The sequence below is a fragment of the Triturus cristatus genome, chromosome 10, assembly GCF_964204655.1.
Source record: "Triturus cristatus chromosome 10, aTriCri1.1, whole genome shotgun sequence".
NCBI lineage: Eukaryota > Metazoa > Chordata > Amphibia > Caudata > Salamandridae > Triturus > Triturus cristatus.
The window spans coordinates 1074385118-1074404843 of NC_140593.1; the positions used below are offsets into that span (position 1 = coordinate 1074385118).

The window sequence follows — 19726 nt, forward strand, 5'->3', positions numbered from 1 at the left end:
TGAGGTCGCCCCGACCATATTCTCCGGTACCATTCGCATCACACTCAGGACGCTCACATCACGGATGACGATAGGGAGGAAGGAGAACTGGATGAGAGATCACTCCTTACAGAATGGGACGACTACCAGATACAAACTCAGTCTCCATCTACTCCTGCTCCGGTTGACTCTCCTCCAGTTGACATCGGAGGTTTTCACCTTCTCATGGAGAGGGCAACACATTGATTCCTGCTTCCTATGGAAACAAAGAAGGATGATTGTTTCCTTTACGATTTTAAAGATCAACCGAGGAAGCAGATACGGTCGATTCCTATTATTGACTTTATTTGGCAGGAAGTACTAAAGGTTATGAAAGCTCCAGCTTCTATTCCTGCAGTTTTGCCCCGCCTCGAGAAGAAACATAAGGCACCAGACAATTCGCCAGCATGTCTGGTAGGTCAGCCAAAGGCAGATTCCGTTATCGCCCAAGCAGCTCAACGACGAGCGTGGAATCCCTCCTCTCCGTTGTCAGCTTCTCTTGATCGGGATGGGAGACGTCTGGACGCTATTGGGAAGAAAGTTTCGACCATGGCAGCAACAACCGTCCGTGCAGCTAATTCACTGGCCATTCTAGGTCGATATGATAGACAGATGTGGTTGGACATTTCTCCCTACATCGACATGTTGCCTGAGCCCTCTAAGTCTGCGGCGCTCAAAATTCTTCAGGAGGGGGAACGAATCTCGGCTGAGATTATGGAGTCGGCTGTGGATGTTGCATCTACGGGTTTTCGACAACTTGCAGGTGCCGCAGTCCTGCGGCTACAGAGCTGGCTAAACGCTACATCATTTTGTCTGGAGGTTCAGGCTAAAATAATTGATATGCCCTTTGACGGCGAGTCTCTTTTTGGTCAGCATGTTGACGAAGCCCTCCAGGCCATTAAAAAGAATACAGAGACAGCAAGATCTCTCGGCACTCTTCAATTTCAGAAACTGCCTTTTCGTGGCGCTAGAGACCGTGGATCCTTCTCTGGTCGAGGAGGCTATAATCAGCAAAGACAATACCAGTCCTATCAGAGTAACCAACGTTACTCTTCTCAGCGTCAACTTCAGGCAACAACCAACTACCTCTTATTCACAAAACAGAAGGAAGTCTTCCTACCGCGGACGTGATACGTCTAAGAAGCAGTGGCAACTGCCACCCGCTCTACTGCTTACCCCTTTAAAAGTTGTAGGAAGAATCTCCCATTTTAACTCAAACTGGAAGCTATATCAGACAAATGGGTCTTGGACATGGTGACCAGAGGCCATGTTCTAGAATTTGTAAAACTTACTCCGAATTCTCCTCCAAAAGGACCACCTCCAGCTCACCTCACAGAGCTTTTTTCCCCAAATAAATTTGTTGTTATGAAAAGGAGCGATCAAAGTAGTTCCTCGGTTGCAAAGAGCAACCGGTTTCTATTCCAGATTTTTTCTAATAAAGAAGAAATCGGGAGAATGGCGCCCCATTTTAGATCTTCGCTCCCTCAACAAATATCTAAAAAAGTTATCCTTCCGGATGCTGACTCTTCAAGAAATCCTTCAACTCGTCACTGCGGAGGATTACATGACCACCCTTGACCTCCAAGACACTTACTTTCATATACCAATTCTCCCCAGACACAGAAAGTTCTTGAGGTTCAGAGTGGCGGGCGGGGACTTCCAGTTCAAAGTCCTTCCTTTCGGACTACGTTCCGTGCCCCGTGTCTTTACCGAGGTCTTAGCACCGGTGGCAGCACACCTTCGACTGGAGGGAATTCAAATCTTTCCTTATTTAGACGATTGCCTTATCAAGGCGAATTCTTTCACAATCGCAAACGTCCATACTCAGAGATGTCTGTCTCTTTTCCAATCTCTCGGCCTCTCTGTCAATTTCGAAAAGTCTCACCTCGGCCCATCACAAAGGAGAACGTTCTTGGGAGCCTGAAACTTTGCAAACTTGCCCAACTGTTGCAATCAAGAAAGTGCGTTTCACTCCGGCAGTTCAAGTTACTTCTGGGGATGCTTTCATCCTGCATTCCCCTGATCCCCAACTGCCGTCTCAAGATGAGAACTCTGCAAGAGGAGCTCAACAAACAGTAGTTACAGGTTTTGCGATCCTTCAACGACCACATCCACATCAATTCTCGGATTCGAGAAGCAACACGACAAGTATGCACTACTTGAACAAACAAGGAGGGACAAGATCCGTTTTACTGTCGCCGCAAGCCCAGCAAATTTGGGATTGGGCGATCCGACATCGGATAAGTCTAACAGCAATCCATGTCCTGGGAGCTTCCAACATCCTGGCGGCTTCCCTCAGCAGGTTTATAGTTTCCAATCACAAGTGGGAGCTCCATCAACCAACTTTGGATCGTATTTTTCAGAAGTGGGGAAGATCTGATCTGGACTTGTGCGCGGCCAGTCAGAACTACAAATGCCCATACTTCGCAAGCTGGCTTCCCCACAAAGGATCGTGTGGGAATGCGTTTTTGATTAACTGGTCGCGGATTTATGCCTACGCTTTTCCACCGATCCTGTTGGTTCCCAGGGTTCTCCGGAAAATGAAGAAGGAGCCTTGTCGTCTAATACTCATATCTCCCAAGTGGCCTTGCCAGATCTGGTTCACCGAACTTCTCCTTCTCTCCGAATGCGATCCCATTCAGTTGCAACCAATACCGAACCTTCTAGCCATTCAGAACAGACAGATCTGCCACCCGGATCCTGCATCTCTGCGCTTAGCGGCCTGACGCCTGAACACCTTGAATTCGCTCACTTAAACATTCCTTCGGACTGTAGGGAAGTCTTGGCCAATGCTAGAGCGCCTTCCACAATAAAGACATACAGGCTCAAATGGAAATGATTTTGCATGTGGTGTCAAGCCGTCAGCATTCATCCAATCCATGCAAAACCGGAACAAATGTTGCCTTTTTTTTTTTTACATTTGGCAAGATCAGGCCTTTCCCATTCTACTCTTAAAGTATTCTTAGCGGCTATTTCAAGATTCCGGCAGGATGGTTCCAACTCTCTTTACTCCTCTAGAGTCATTCAGCAGTTCTTCAAAGGATTGTTTCGCATGTTTCCTCCCATCCGCCGTCCACCTCCATCCTGGCATCTTAATGTTGTGCTTTCACAACTCATGCAACACCCCTTTGAACCTATTCATAGGACAGATTTGAAGTTTCTTTCATGGAAAGTGTCGCTGCTGTTGGCTCTCACATCAGCTAAGTGGGTCAGTGATATTCAAGCCTTCACTATTATACCGCCTTTCCTTCAATTCACCAAGAACTCAGTAGTGCTACGCACTAACCCCATTTTTATGCCTAAAGTACCTTCGGACTTCCATCTCAACGAACCGGTCATTTTAAAGACTTTCTTTCCTAATCCTCAATCACCTGCGGAAAGGGCTTTGCATACTCTTGATGTCAAGAGGTGTCTAAAATTCTATTTACAGAGGACATCTTCAATACGGAAATCTGATCAGCTATTTATAGCTTATGGAAAAATGCGAACAGGACACCCAATATCCAAACAGTCCATTTCTCGTTGGATTTCGGCTGCAATTTGTTTCCGTCATCAGCACGCAGGCAGACCATTACAAACAACTTCGAGAGCACATTCTACTAGAGCAATCTCTTCCTCTACCGCTCTCTTTGCTGGTGCAGGGCTCGAAAAATCCAAAATATTGTACTAGTCCTGCAGGACTAGTACCTTGAAAAATCTCCTCGACCTAACTGCAACCTACTTGACCTCCGTCTCTGAAAGCGGAGTAAATGTGACACGATTTAAAGGCATCTTTATTGCTCATTAACTTTGTGAGCAATAAAAATGCCTTTAAATCTTGTTATCTTGTCACATTTACTCCGTTTTTACAGACAGAGGACAAAAGGTAGTTTGTCTTCCTACTCGCCAGATAGGGCGAGTAGGACCTAAAAACAGCTCGCCCTCGTTAAATTTAGCTCGCATATGCGAGCGGTCGAGTGGATTTTTCGAGCCCTGTGGTGTGCCTCTTCATCAAATCTGCAGAGCTGCTACGTGGTCCAGCAGGCACACCTTTACCAAGCACTACTGTCTGGAAGCTCCCAGCGATGCCGACACGTCTGTGGGACAGGCGGTTCTCCGTAATCTTTTTATATAAGGTGAGCCTCTGTTGTTCCCTCCTCCTCTTTGCTATTTTCTGACATACAGATCTTCTATGATTGTTCATGTATATATATGCGTAGATATATATCTATATGAGAGTATATAGGTATAGAAAGGTCTATATCTATGATTACATATTGCCTGTGTTATGCATACGTTTATGTTGTGATGATAATATCACTAGTATTGTTATGGAGTTACTGCTCTCTACTCTGATTCAGGCATGTGAATCCATGAAAGATACCCCAATACTGGAGAAGAACAAAAGTTACTTACCTGTAATCTGTGGTTCTCCAGTATTGGTATCTTTCATAGATTCACATGCAACCCACCAACCTCCCCACAGAGGCTCTTCGATGCTCTTTTCACTCTGGATCACACTTGTGCTAGAAAGGAGAACATTCTAGAGGGTGCTGTCGCCTGATTGGCTGTAGTTTGGACTATATATAATGACTTGGACGAGTCATGAAAGTGGAGAACTTTTTTCCTTTTGATTTCTGGCTACTTTACTTCCTGGTTCTAGGTTACCTATGACATTGTTTCTATATGCATGTATATTGCTATTTTTATGTACCGTGGGAGTCCCAATCTGACGACAGGGAATGATTCAGGCATGTGAATCTATGAAAGATACCAATATCGGAGAACCACAGATTACAGGTAAGTAACTTTTGTTATTCAGATGCTACTCGTATGCAGAGGCTCTATGTAGCCTTGCTTCCTGAGAACTTTACTATGCTGGATATCTGATTTTCGTTGTGTTCATTATATAGCAATCCTCTTTCTTCTTTTTTTTTTTTTTTTGATTCCTTAGGAAGTGTATAGTGTATTGCTTTGGCCAATATACTTTTAATAGTTGCTTTCATTTCACAAGTGGGTGCAGTAAATAAGTTCAGAGTCTGCCTGCGGCCCAGTGCTTTGATTGTCCTTAGTCTGACACACTCCACTAGACCACATTTTGTGGGCAGACCCCTTTTTCCTTCTGTGCCCGCGTTCCCTTGTTTACCCTAATAGTGAAGACATACTAAGTACTGTATCAGTGAATGGATATACACATTTTACCGCTTGATCAACTTGGCAAAGTCTTTTATTTTTTATTTTTTATAAAAACTTTCCATTGGTCTTTTAGCATTACAATATGCACAATACTCATCATAATCAATAACAACGGTACACTTGAGGTTCATATCTTTCAGACACTGTAAGCTGAGAAAGGCACATTTGTTATCTTTATCATAGAAAAGCTGGCTTATCATTCGCAGCACATCACAAAACAAAGTCGAATCTAGCATAGCTAGATCTTATATCTATCTATTCAGTCACTGACATCAGATATTGAATCGTCCCTCGGGGGTTCACATATATTGCCTCGGAATTCGTTCCATTTACCCCAGATCTTGGACCATTTCCTGGGGCAACCTCTGTGCATATAAACTGCTCGCTCCGCCACCATTGCACTGTCCATATCACATCCCCATTGTCTATAAGTGGGAGTCCACCCTATTCCCCAATTCTGGGCTATATTCCGCTTGGCAATCATCATTCCTAGGGCTGCCCAGTCCTGCATCCTCAGGCTGAGGTCGGTGGGCTCCCATATATTGCGAAGACACATTTTTGGTTCTGGAGAGACAGTGGCTCCCCCCATCCGCGAGATCGTGCCCATGACTGACGCCCAATAGGATGCTATCCGCGGGCACTCCCAGGTGGTATGATAAAACGTGCCCAGCAGACCACATTCCCGTAAACAGAGAGGAGTGGGCGATCTACCCAGTTTGTGTAGTGTGGTACGGGTGTAGTAAATGCGGTGAAGAATTTTTAGCTGCACCAATTTGAGTTTGGAAGAGATTGCAACTTCTCGTGGTGACGCAAGTGCCTCCTGCCATTCTGAGTCATCAACCTCTCCAACCTCAGTTTGCCACCGGTCCCTCAGTCAGTGTGGGGGTCTGTTTGATTGTTAACTAACTTACGATACATCTGAGTGATGGCCTTTTTACACATATGATCAGTAAGGAGCCTGTCCTCCAAAGGGGATGTGTCTGGTAGCTGTGTTCCTGGTGGGATAGCTCCCATGAGTGCGTACCTGATTTGCAGGTATCTGAATGTTTCTGTTGGTGCCATACCGTACGTGTCCCTTAGGTGAGCAAAAGCCACGACCTCCCCTTTCTTCCACAGGTCTCCTATTTTAGATATACCTATGAGGTCCCACTGTTTGAATCCTTTAGTATGTCGCAGATTGCCTAGCCGTTGGGTGTCCCAGAGTGGTGTATTATGCGTCAATACTCCCTCCAATCCCAACGCCCGCTGCGCACTGTGCCATAGTCGGACCGTGTGGGCCGTAAGACCGCATTCCTGAGGGGTGTTATAGAGTGCACTCATAACCTGATCAGTTGGGAGGACATATCTGTCCATACGGAAAGCTGGTTCGTCCTGCGAGGCGTGCAGCCACTGATTAATGACCATGAACTGCGAGGCCCAATAATACAGTTTGATGTTGGGCAAGGCGATACCCCCGTCGTACCAGCTCCTCAGTAATTTGTGCATTGCTATGCGGGCAGGCTTTCCATCCCTTAGAAGTGTGGTGACCTCAGCGTCAATTGCTTTAAAATAATTGGCGGGGACCTGGAATGGGGTATATTGTAGGGCGTATAGAAATCTGGGCAAAACCATCATTTTAAACAGGGCGGCCCTCCCGAACAATGTCAATGGTAGCAATCTCCAATGTTTCACATCTCGACGGAATTTCTTGAGTGGACCCATGAGATTCTCTTCAATAAAGTGTGTGGACTGAGGTGTTATGTGTATGCCAAGATATCTAAAACCTTCGGTTGCTAATTGGAGGTCACAACCCAACGGGAGTCGTGGTGGGGGGCCATGTAATACGTACAGGAGCGATTTTGCCCAGTTTATAGTGTATCCCGAGACTTTCCCGTAAGATGCACAGATATCTAACAGGCTGATAATGGATCGCGCCGGGGATGTCAAGTATAGTAGTACGTCGTCTGTGTAAAGTGAGATACGGTCCTCCCATCCCACAGCCCACCTCATTCCTCGGATAACCAGGTCCTGCCTTATCCATGCCGCTAGCAGCTTCAATACCAATGCAAACAGGAGCGGCGATAGAGGACAGCCCTGTCTGGTACCTCTCCCCAATGGAAATTCATCTGATATACGGCCCTTCACTACCACTTGTGCTAGGGGTTTATTATATAGTAGTTGGACCCATGCTCAAAATTTAGGGCCAAAACCCATACGCTGCAGGACTGCAAAAAGGAAGGGCCATTCGACAAGGTCAAATGCCATGCGGGCATCCAAAAAGAGAATGACAGCGTCCTCCTGTATTGTAGATATACGCGCCATGACTCCGCATAAGCGCCTCAAATTGAGCGCCGTACTACGGCCTGGCATGAACCCGGATTGGTCCGGGTGAATCAACGTCGTGAGATGCGGCTGCATTTGCATCGCCAAAGTCCTCCGGTGCTTTACCCGGTTTGTGAATTGCGACAATCGTCGCCAGTCGCTGGTCTTTAGGTAATACTCCCCTATCTAAACTATCACAGTACATATAGCAAGTGGGGCATGAGGGAGGTGGCCTCCTTTTTGTATAATTCTATTGGTATACCAGTAGGCCCCATCGCCTTTCCCGTGTGCAGTGTTCCCAGTGCTAGTGCTAACTCGTCTGGGGTCAGATCGGCCTCCATATCTTGCACAATCTCGGGCGTCAACACTTCCAACAGAATGTCACGGAGGAAGGCTATATTATCCGCAATCGTGGCTGTAGCCGCAGGGGTGTACACCTTTTCATAGTGTCAGAGGGTGTTTGCAATCTTCTGTGGGTCCGTAATAACAGTACCGTTCGCTAGCTGCAGTTGTGAAACCCAGCGGCTGGCTCTCTCTCGTCTCTCCAACCATGCAAGAAGCCTACCCGTCTTGTCCCCCACCTCGTAAATTGTATGTAGTGTTGCGGTGTGTTTTATCCTCTCCGCCTCCCAAGCGTAAGCCCGTAATTCCTGCTGCGCCAGAGTCACGTTGTGTGCCGTGTCGTCAGTAGTGTTCGCAGCGTGCTCGCGCTCAGTGCGGGATACTTCCTGTTCTAGAGTGTCTAGGTGTTGTCGCTGTTCCAGTTTATGTCTGGTAATTAACAATATTGCTTGTCCCCTTATCACCGTTTTGTATGCTTCCCAAAGAATAGTTGGAAAGGCAACCGAATGTTCATTTTCCAGAAAGTATTGTCCCGTGGCCCTAGTCAGACCCCTGCGTATCTTGGGGATTTTAAGGTAGCCGAGGTAAAGCGGAAAGACTCTCTTCCGTCCCTGAACCTGCGATATAAACTTGATCTGAACCGGTGAGTGGTCAGAAATACCCCGAGGCAAGTGTGCTATCTCCAGGACCCTCTCAAGCCCCGCAGCATTGAAATCCCCTCCTATAATCAATTCTTCCTGTTGTAATGTCAACAGAAATCTACCTAAGGCCGGAAAGGCTGTTTGGTGAAATGCGGGTGGGATGTAGACCAACACAAAATTATAGGATCTCCCCTCGACATGAGATTGCTGCAAAACAACCCTGGTCATCCGTCCACGACCAAGTTATGATTAGGGTGAAACTTTTTTGGATCAGTATTCCTGTCCCGCGGGAGCCAGAGGTGAAGGCAGTGTGTGTCACCATTTTAAAGCCCCACCTATCCAAATCCCTGCAGGTCGAGCCCACCAAGTGCGTCTCTTGCAGCAAAGCCACCGCTGGGGGCCTTACGTTTAAGGTATTGTAGGACCAGACCCCTTTTGATCTTGTCGCCCAGTCCATTAACATTCCAAGATAGAATGGTAAGGGGGGGCCCAGTGCAGGAGGCGTTGCGAGCTGTGTCAGTGTCGTCAATTTTAGGTGTCATTTGTTGCATAGGTATCATCGTCTGTAATCAAGTGCCGTGTGTTCCGTGCCAAAAGTGCCCGTCTAGAACAGTATAAATCATACCTCAACCTTTTGTGTACCTGAAAGAGAACCAACAAACTAATAACCTTAAACAGAAACCCATCCCCCACCCCGCCTCCCTGCCCGCCGGACCTAGAACTACCCGCCACCCCCATTGAGCAGAGTGGTTCTGTCCCATAACTTGTACTTCCGTGAGGGGGAGAGTCTCCTAGCCATCCCGGCTGGTCATTCCCTTGATAGAAATGTTATTGCGGTCTTAAACACGTGTGGTGGCCCTTCGTCCATGGCTGCAGGGGCGGTATTCCCCGCCACTGCGATATGAACATCATGAGTTATTTAGCGTGCATCCTAACAGCCTTCTGGACAGTCTCTCTTACAGGTTCCAGAAAGATCATCGAATATTTGAGCTCTCTTGTCCTGGGCTCCTTCTTTATTTCTAGAAAGCTGCGGCGTTGTTTAGTTACCGCGGTCGTGTAATCGGGGTAAAGGGTGATGGTGCTGTTTTCGAGACGGATAGGGGGGCTATCCTCGCCACCTGCAAGATCACATCTCGATCTCGGAAGTTAAATATATGTGCCAGTATGGGTCTGGGGGGGGGGGGGGGGGAGTCCCCGGCCGGGCCCTAGCGCCCGGGACTCGATGTGCCGTTCCACAGAGAAGAAGTTAGAGAGTCCTCGCGGATGTAGCCGGTTCTTGACGAAGTCCTCCACAAAAAGGTCTAAAGCTGGCCCCCCGCGGATTCCGGCACACCAACGACACTTATATTGTTGCGTCGTGAACTACCTTCTTGGTCATCCAGTTTAGCCAGGATTATCTTGTCCGCTTCCAATTTGCATATCTGCTGTTGTAGGGCAACTGTATCCGTTGAAAGCGCCGATGTGGTGGTTTCGACTGTCGATATTCTCGCAGTCATTTTTGAGAAGTCAGCTCGGATCATTGAGATATCGGTGGAAATGGACCCAATGGAGGTCTGAACATTTTGTAAGGCCGCCATAATATCTACCAGCGTGACCTCAGCATGTCGAGGGGATGCGGCGGCTTCTGTTGGTACAGTGGCCAAGGGCGGTTTGTCTGGGGTGTCCTTAGTATAGGCATATTTCCCCAGCTTGCCAGTGTGTAGACCCCTCTGGCCCAGGCCTCCCATATTGTCCCTAATATGGGGGGGTCCACCAAGTACACGGGGGGGCAGTAGTCACCGCTGCCTGCCACGTGAGTTGCAGCCACGCGCGGCCTTTCGGTTTTCCTGTCCTCCTTCTCCCGCTTTTATTCAGGCAGTGTCCGGGCACAAAAAGCAGAGATGGTGTCTTTTGGGCACCCCACGGGGCCACAGGTCTGGTGGTAGCAAGCCTCAACCATGTCTGGACCTCAAGATGCCAGGAGGCCCTGGATTGGGTCTCGGTGCAGCCGGTATGTGCAGGACAGAGAGCGCCAGACTGTGCCTGCCTCGTTCTTTACAGATCCCTCCCGCTGGTCGTAATAAGCCCTGCGTTGCTGTGCCGCCACCACAGTCATACAGTTATTGCTGATCGGGTCTCGCAGCGCCCCAGGGCTTTCCACCGCTCACCTCCTTGCTGTTATTGAAGTGCCGTCTTCACTGCTGCTGCAGCGTCTTGATGCACCCGCGGGTGCATCCCTCTTTGCGCCGCTTTTGTTCTTGCCACAACGAATTCAGGCGCCTCCGCAGTATGTTCTGCTCACTGTGCGAGAGACGCTGCGGGTGCCATGCGTCCATCGATGGTCCCGCCCGGCCACGCAGGTGATGGCATTTCTGACCGCTACCTGCGCCGCCAGGACCTCAGCGGCGTCTGATCCTGATAGTACTTTTTCCAGTGCAGATGGCAGTTTCTTCGAGGGAAAATATATTTTCGTTCTGGAGAAAAAATTAATTGGTGGTTTAACAAGTGAATTATCGTTGCTTTGCATTACACATGTATATAGGTTGTATATGAAATTTACAAAGGTTTGCTGATAGGGCGCCTAAAAACCTGCAACTGTTGCAGGTATCCAGATCTACTTTTGTAAATTCTTGTGAATTCCTGAAAGCCATAAACCATAGACCTGTGGGGGCACCTATGTGACTTTCTTTAAGACGAAGGCCCTTATTGGTTTTACATTGGCTTGTTGGTTATACACTGGCCTGTTGCTTTTACACTGGCCTATTGGTTTTACATTGATTAGACTTGTTTTTTTTAAATATTGTCACACATCAAATATGTTTAATTAATTAAAGCTTTAGAGTAATGGTATTTAAAACTGTCTATTAAAACAGCGCTGTAGTATAGCAATCTGCTGCCTCTCTTTTTTGTTAGGTCTGGTGTAAGCCAAGACATTTTGATTTTACTAAAATTATTTGTATAATATACCTACTTATAGGAGCTTTCTGCCAACCCTCTTCATTCATTGGTCTATTATTACGTTATTTCCATTTTTTTCTGCGCACTAGAGCATGGGGCAGTGAGTCGGCCCACTTCAGCTACTGCCAAACTTCCCTGTGAGTGATGGCATTCTGTCCTTTGACAAGGAGCACATTCACACACAAAGTAGTTCTCATAGGTGTTAAGGACTGCTATGGCAATGTGTGCTTTTAACAAACAAGTTAATATGCTTGATTTTAGTCAGTGCGTTTTTTAGACTGATACAGTCTTGGCATTTCTCTTGACAAAGTTTTACAGAAACCATGGCAAAACAAGCATTGAAAAAGCCAAAAGGCTGATCACAACTTTGCATATGTTCGTTTCATGATGCAAATATTTATTCAATACATTTTATTTTACAAGTATACAAATTGCAGATTAGTTTAGTAAACTGTAACATAAGTCTGCTTTATCATGTTGCAAATATTGTTGGGTACATTGTTTGCTTTCAAAATAAAATCCCCACTCTGGCTACCATCATGTATGTATTTCCATAAAATAAAGGAGATTTCTAGAGCCAAAACGTGTTACATTTTGCAAGCCAATGTACACTTTTTTATATTCGAGCCACTATTTATTAATGCTGCCTGAGCTTGCAGCTTATTGTATTTCCTTTGAACGCTCCCCATAACAGAAAAGACTTTGTATTAATGAACCATATATGCAATTTTAAACATATTCTACACATGTATGCATATCTTGCCTTAGCTGTGGGCAGTATTATCTCCCCGCCGTACCATAAGCTGGCAGTCGTAAGGTTTGCGCTGCTGTGTTTTGAGCCTACTTATTCTGTGGGTCAAATAAACATTCAGACTTTCTGTTCTTAACACCAAACAACATGTGCTGGGTGTCGAGTGAAAGGAATTCCATACTCCTGAATTTGAGGTTTTCACTTTTTCTTGCTCAGCTTCTGAGACGCTATTCAGCATGAAGGTCTCATATGTCACTATGTTATCGCTGCTGTGTCCAGTGTTCTTTGTTTAGGTACCAGGAGGAATATAGTCCTTCAGATCCCTCCAAGACCACCTGTGTTAGGGAGCTCGTATGAGCAGATTAGTTTTATCCTGTCAGCAACAGCACCAGAAGATGGAATTTAGCATTATGAGCTGCAGCTCCTGATACCCCAAGGGAACATGCACTGCACTATATGGAGGAATATCTGGAAGACTCACCCCCCAAAAGAAGGCGCCACATCTCCTCTATTAAGAACAGTGCAGGTCATGCTTCTAAAAAGGTCCCTCAAGCTATGGAAAGGCCAAGGGGTGGGGCACGTCAGGCTCATGGCACTGAGGCTTACCTCATTGTCCTTGATGTTCTAGGTCCCAGGTCCTGAAGGGTCCGGCTGTAGCTCCAGAACACATCCACAGCACATTTCATCCTTAGACAACCGTGTGGTATTCCATCATGTCACAAATGGAGAAACCCAAAAGCTGATCCATAAGGAGATAGAACGCAAAATACCAGCAATGCCCTTAGTTACATGTATTCTTCAAACAACCATGGTAAGCTTCTCGCTCTGACATTGGACAGTGCCACGAAAAGCAAAAAAGTAAATCCGGTACCATTTGCTGGAGAGACCCTGGCCGCAGGCTCTTTGGTTAAGCAACTTGTGGTTAATTAGTGACCACCTTTTCAAATTTTCGAAGATATATTAAGGGACCAGGCCGATATTAATATTGGAAATTTATACAAAGGTATACTTGCCACTGAAGAGGAGACAAAAAGAGATTGGAGAAATTGACCCAATAACATGGAAGGCGCATATGCCCCCTTTTCTGATATAGAAGAATTGATTAGCCTTGCAATTTGTTATGACTTGAGTACAGAATATCTGCTATTACCATAGAATAACATTTTTTAATGTATAGTTCCTCTGAAAAAAGAACTTCAATTCGAAATTGGTGTATGTGTGTGGGCAAAATAACGCAGATCTGGTTCATGACTTTACTGTAAATTATAACTCAGCCAAATATTAGGAAGTTGTCTTAAATACCATTTACAATCCAGGTTTTAAAGGCTGGTCACCTCAACTGATAGTAACCCCAGGATATGAAAATATGGTTATGACAGTAGTTTATTTTGCCTTGTCATCAAAATGTCCAGCTTACTATCCCATATTATCTTGACTCGGAAATAGAAAAAGGCTATTGTTCCTTCATCCAGGGCTGTTGGTCAGGTTGCACTCATGATTTTATGCAAATATTTCTTGAAACTATTTATTACTTTGAGTGAATTTTCTTTTTTTTACATCAAAGTAGTTCCTTTAATCTTATCAAAGTAAATGCCTGCATGTGGGTTAATTGGACGTGGCTGCTTTTAGGAAATCTAAAAAAATCGTTCAGAGATCATTTTCTACATATTCAAGAACAGATGGTTCTTAAAGGTTTAGTTCGTTCAGATACACTTATTACATTGTGTAGCACATAAGCTTTTGTTGAACTGCAACAATAGCAGTTAGCACTTATGGGCAGCAAGGCTTTTATTGCAGAATTGACCCTTGTGCTGCAACCTTAACAATGAGTTGTCCTGGCTCAACAGCAATATGTTCTTACATTTATCATGCTTATCTTTTCTTAGCAAGAAAATGCCATCCTCACCATGGAGCTAAGGAACTACTTTTCTCTCTTCTGCTTGCACCAGGAGACACAGTTGATACACATTTACTTACCTCTGACGTCTCACATCTTGGGAGCGTTTGTGAACTCTCAGATCCAGGGCCACAAGGAGGTAAGCATTTCTTATTTTGTTAGGTCTTACTTCTCTTTGACTCCCACCTTTTGTCTTCTACACTCATTTTATGTGATAGCATTACCATTTCTGTTTGAAAAGACCAGTGACCCAATAGTAACCAATGTGGTTTGGGTATATTGCTCTCTTTGCTGTACTGCAATCCTGACCAACGGTGTTGTTTTATTTTCTATCATGTAGATGAGTCATGTATGGAACGAACTTAAGCCAAAGTTGAATTGCCTCTTTATGGGAACAGGAAGTATGTCCACTCCACCTCTTTCGCCCCAAGAAGGAAACTTCTTTTCGACTTAACCCTCATGACTAGTGTGTCATGTGCAAAAGGATGAAATGGGAGAAGGACAGTCACCATTTTAGCACTCCGCAGACAATCACGTGTACTCCTTCGCTGAAAGTACCTGCTTGGGGATTACATCTTAAGTTTGTATGGCATTGGAGACCATGGCAAAGCACAATGAACATCTTCAAGACAGACAATGCGGAAATGTTTTTGGGACAACAGCTATCGACAGGCTCAAAACTTGTGAGCTTAAATTAACTAGACCTAAACAGCAGTACAGATAATTTACAAATGAATGGCCGAAATTTGGACAATGCCAGTGGCTGGAATCTTGTCGAATGAGTTCCCAAATAAAGACCAATAATGGAAGAAGCAGTAAGAGTATTAAGTATACAGCTGTTAGTATCCAGCCCTACTTCTGTGCCTTTTGAGAACGCCATGCCTGCAACAGCACCAGTAAGCTAAAGATAACTGAAGCACTTGTTTCGAGATGTTCTTCAAAATACCTCTTTTTTGGTAAAAGTAAAAAAACACATAAAATCTATATTTTTTGGGTTTTGTGAAAAAAACAAACCTCTGCCAAGACAGATTGCGAGCAGTGGTAGACACATTTTTGCAACTTTTCAAATACGCTTGTTGCCTCCTTCACTGATTGAGGGTGGGCTTTAATAAACTGTATTTGTTTGAACTCCTTAAATGCTTACCAACTTGATAGCAGTGGCTAACTGCACATGTGGTTCATGACAAGACCGGAAAAAGAAGTGCAAACATCCTCTCTGGATAAACAGAAGAATGCACAATAATCCTGTTTTCAGACACAGTGAAGTTCCACGATGCCAGTTCTTTTACTACAGATAACAATATAATTTGTAAGAGCGAACAACTACAAAAAAACTTATGACAGCAAATATTTATACTTTAATTTGTTTAAGAAGACATTAAAAGAATACTTTGCGAGGGCTCTAAAATATTGTAAATGTATTACAAACCACTAAAACAAAACAATGCTGATGGAAGAAATGCTCATCACTGTTCCACGTGAGATGGTTATCCATTCTCTTGAAGAGAGGCTTAACTGGGGACTGAGCACTGATGATGCAAATGGGTGGCACCTGCGACCCAGGGAGTTGCTAACACTATTTTTGTATTTTGTTTTATTCCTTTACACATTTTTACAGCTTCCTTTTTTTATGGCCTTGCTTAAACTCCTTCCAGCAGAAGAAATTAGTTCTAATGTTAACTTCCCTTATGGTTCCAGTTAAAGGATCTGTGGATACGTTCAGTCAGTCAATCTATTGTATTTCATGGATACCCCATGGACTGCCTACATATATAAACCTTTTACAATTTAATTAGTACAGCTTTGATAAAACGTAGTGATTCTGCCTAATTGTTGCAAGCACAGTGTATCCTTTAGGGTTTTATAAAAGGCTGCACTTTTTCGCTACTGTTGATGTGGATTATGAGAGCAGAGTGGGGAAGAGTAATCCATGTGGCTGTCTGAAGATATTTGAGAGTGCAGCTACATCTGTTTTGCAACTTGGAGGCAAATGGATCTGCTCCTCTCTGGGCTGTAACCCATGATGGACATGAACCATAGATGTGTTATTCCTTCATCCTGTGCCTGCTTTGAAAGATGGTGAGTTTTGATATACCAGTACTGATCCAAGACTGACTACTCTAGCTCAATGGCTACCTTTAACTAGTGAGGTAACTATGCTTCTTTTCCTTGAAGTCTGCTCGGTGTTCTCATTCACAGTAAAGAATAAAGAATAGGTCCCATATGTAAGACTGATTGGGAATCTGTGTACTGGGAAGGACTGCCGTTCTTTTCTGTTAACAAGCTCTCTGTGATTCTGCGGGCTGCAGGTAACTTTACTTTACATTTTACAAAACTCTATCCCCTGAAATGTAAGGACTAGTGTCTCATTTTCACTGGAGAAGATTATGTAGTCTTCAGTGACAGCAGTTGTTTTGCAACATTTGAATACAGTACAAAGCAGAGTGTCTTACCGAGATACTCTAGCCTAGGGTTGAGTCTTGTAGAAAGGAGCATTGAAGTATCCAGTGTCTTCCGTCAATGTGCCCAAACAATTTGGGGTTCCTGATTAGCTTTCCTTTAGAGTCCTAATTGTTCTGGAAAAGGTTTTACTGGAATTCCTCCAGACCTTTTGAGACTTGTAGTTTATCCATGTGACTCGGAAACAACTCTGGATGGAGGGGGAGGGGGGAGTTATTCTTCTATATTTTACTATTGTCAAAATGATTCAATGTTATGGACACCCAACGCCTCCTCAGAGTTAACGAACATCTTACTCTACAGACATTAAAAACTACCTTACTCTGTACCTATCTTTATGACCGCTTAAACAGTGGGTATCGCGGCTCCTTCAAAAGCATTGGGTTATTGGTGTTCATAGAAACAGCTGATATGCAACCTTCCCGTCTCCGCTGGCCATATTACCTAACAGGGAGTTCATCACCCACTTTAAAAGGCAACAAAACAGCAGTTGCTTGAGTCCAAAAAGCCCTTTTGGTTAATGGCATATTGTGTCAGTGTTGTTCCACAAACCACACTCTGTAAAAGACACACATCTCTGTCCCCTCACAGTGACTCCTAAATGTGAATCCTTAAAAAAGAATTGCATTTCAGTTAACTTCTGTTGTGATAGAGTAGCGCAAACTTAAATCACTTTCTTTCATTGTTCTTCATTTTTAGTTTTTATCAAAAATGTTGTCTTTAGAGTTTTTTGGGTTGGGGAGGGCAAGGTTTCTAATATTAGCCTAAGAGCCTAGAGCATAAAGGATCATTTGACCCCTGGAATAATAATTTTTTGGCCACCAACAACATAATGGAAATGTTGTTAATTTACGCAAAGATAGGGCATTGCCCTAGCTTTTCTGGCTGGCAAAGGAAATCTCAGATGTTGAGCATATTCCATGTCACAGAAATCCTTCTGTTCAAAGGCAGAACAAGAAGGCTTTAAGCACACTGCCCAACACGAGTAGAAAGTAATTGACTACGTTTCTCATCCGATTCAGCACATGGAAGTTTGCACCCATTGCCTTTATACCATTTGATATAACTCCATGTTGGAGCACTGCACCAATTGAATGAGTGGAGGCAGAGGCTCCTTTGCGGGTCTACTTCCGTTCACAACAGCTGCTCAGACAGTCCTATCTGTTTATTTCTGTTAGTCTCAACACTCCTACTGGTTTCAAATTTTATATGGATTCTGGACTAATTCCCCACTGGTATAGCTTCTGTTTGAGCTCACTAGTACCGAATACTGGTACTTGGGGTTTATGTTGGTTTAGAAATAGGGAAAAGACATTGAAAGATCCCTGGTGCAAGGTTTTGAGATCTTGCCCATTAGGTTGTGTCTTATACTAAAAGTACCAAATTCATTGTGATAACTCTTTTCATTTGCTACTCCTGACCGAATGGAAAATTAAACTAAACGTGTATGTCTGTACTTCTCAAACCAAATTCGGTCAACAAGTACCCAATAAGAGTAAACAATAAATTGTCCAGTTAATAATGCTGCCTTTTGTGGCGAGCCCTAATGCAGGGCAGCAGTGCTCATCTCCCAGGCAGGACAGCTTTAAGCAGGTGATGTTTTTAAGGTATCCCAATCAATCCTCCTTGCTAAAAAATATCTGTATGTGAAACTGAATTTAAATGACATGTTCCTCAGCATAATTTGAGCCTGCTGCGCTTCTTTACTGAATTACATGCTGTTTCTGCTTAGCTTTTTTAGTTCATATGAAGCACTTTATTTGCCTCCTAAATTTAGAGAATTTATTCTACCACATGCTGTAGATTCTAATGTTTACAAACTCTATTGCATTCCAAAAAGTGGTATTGCCAAAACGTATTCAAATCAATGTTAAAAACCAGTATATACAAATATATATAGATAAATATATATAAAGTATAAGAGTAAAACTCCTGTATAATAAACAGCCTTGAATTGTGGATTTTGTGTGTCGTTTTACTTGTGCGCTGGTGCTCAAAGGGTCAGGAATGTATGGATAAATAAGTGTAGAAGTGTACTCCCACATGTAAATCAATATGACTGTTTCAAGTCAGAATGCTTTTTATTTGGCTCAATTTTTAAAAAATGAATCGTTGTCGTCCATGATGTTAATGAACTGTTTTGTGTCTCATTGAACTGTAACAAAATCAAATTGCTACATCTATTTTAACGGAGCCATCCAGTGAATGATATCACAACAGAGCTTTAAAACCGTAGCTGACGTCATCAAAGCAACACTTTAGAATCCTTATTGATTGTTCTCTTTACCCAGTCCCTCATGATGAACAATGTTTTTCTCTTAACTAGTTCACTCATTTAAATGTAATACAGTTTCCATTAACTAATATTCTTAACCCCTTCTGTGCCACGCCCTTTCCCCCTCCTGTGCCGGGCGTTTTATTAGTGGGTGGGGTTCATGACGAGATAGTCTCGTCATGGGCACAGCGCGACCGTGCTCCATGACGAGACTATCTCGTCATGGGCACTGAAGAGGTTAAACAAGACCGTATCTATGCCAACTTTCTGGATAACAGTTTTACAGAGAGAAAATAAAATCTCTCCCTAAAATAAAAAATTATTTATTGGGGGCGTGGCCGAGCTGACGTAGACCGACTCGGCTCCCGGTCCACACGCTGGCTTGGTGGGCAAGGACGCTGTTACAGACCTCTGGACACGCCGCAAATAGAACTGGCTAACGTGGGAAGATGTGAGGCGTTCGCGAGAGCCGTTTGAGTGCTCTGATCTGCCTGAGGACTGTGCGATTGGGCTTCGAGCTGCCGTGTAGAGAGGAGTACGTGGCAGCTAAAATGGCGGACTGAGTAGTGCGGCGCCCGGAGCCTTTCCGGAGTTCCAGCTGACGGAGAGGCGGCAGAGCCCCATATGTGAGGTGCGGACCCTTCTTTGAAATAGCGGTGGCAGCGGGGGCGATCGCGGCGGCGATTTTTGTTATCGGACGGGGCTGAGCTTACATAACGCCGCGCCTGCCTGACTTCCTTTCATGGCGGTTCCCGCTGGCACAGGTGTTTTCGTGCTCGGCGCTGCCACCCCGGTGGGGAGTACCTCTAAGATTGTAGTTGGAGCGGTACCTCTGCTGTTTACCCAGAGTGGGCGCCGTAATGTGAATGCCTTGTTCTCCTGGAACCCTGCTCCTTGCTGAGATTGGCTTGGCGCTCGCCCTTCCCCCG

At 44.6% G+C, this 19726-nt stretch overlaps 1 protein-coding gene across 5 annotated transcripts in view; it reads left to right on the forward strand.

The window, feature by feature from the left end:
* SNX8 (sorting nexin 8) overlaps positions 1-15389 on the forward strand; it is a 370575-nt gene extending 355186 nt beyond the window's left edge. For all 5 annotated transcript variants that reach the window (XM_085629225.1, XM_085629228.1, XM_085629224.1 and 2 more), the window contains exons 10-11: positions 14052-14201; positions 14403-15389. In XM_085629225.1, the coding sequence (XP_085485351.1) occupies positions 14052-14201; positions 14403-14516 (264 nt within the window). In that variant the 3' untranslated portion in view covers positions 14517-15389. The remainder of the gene's footprint in view (positions 1-14051; positions 14202-14402) is intronic.
* The last annotated feature ends 4337 nt before the right edge of the window (positions 15390-19726 follow it).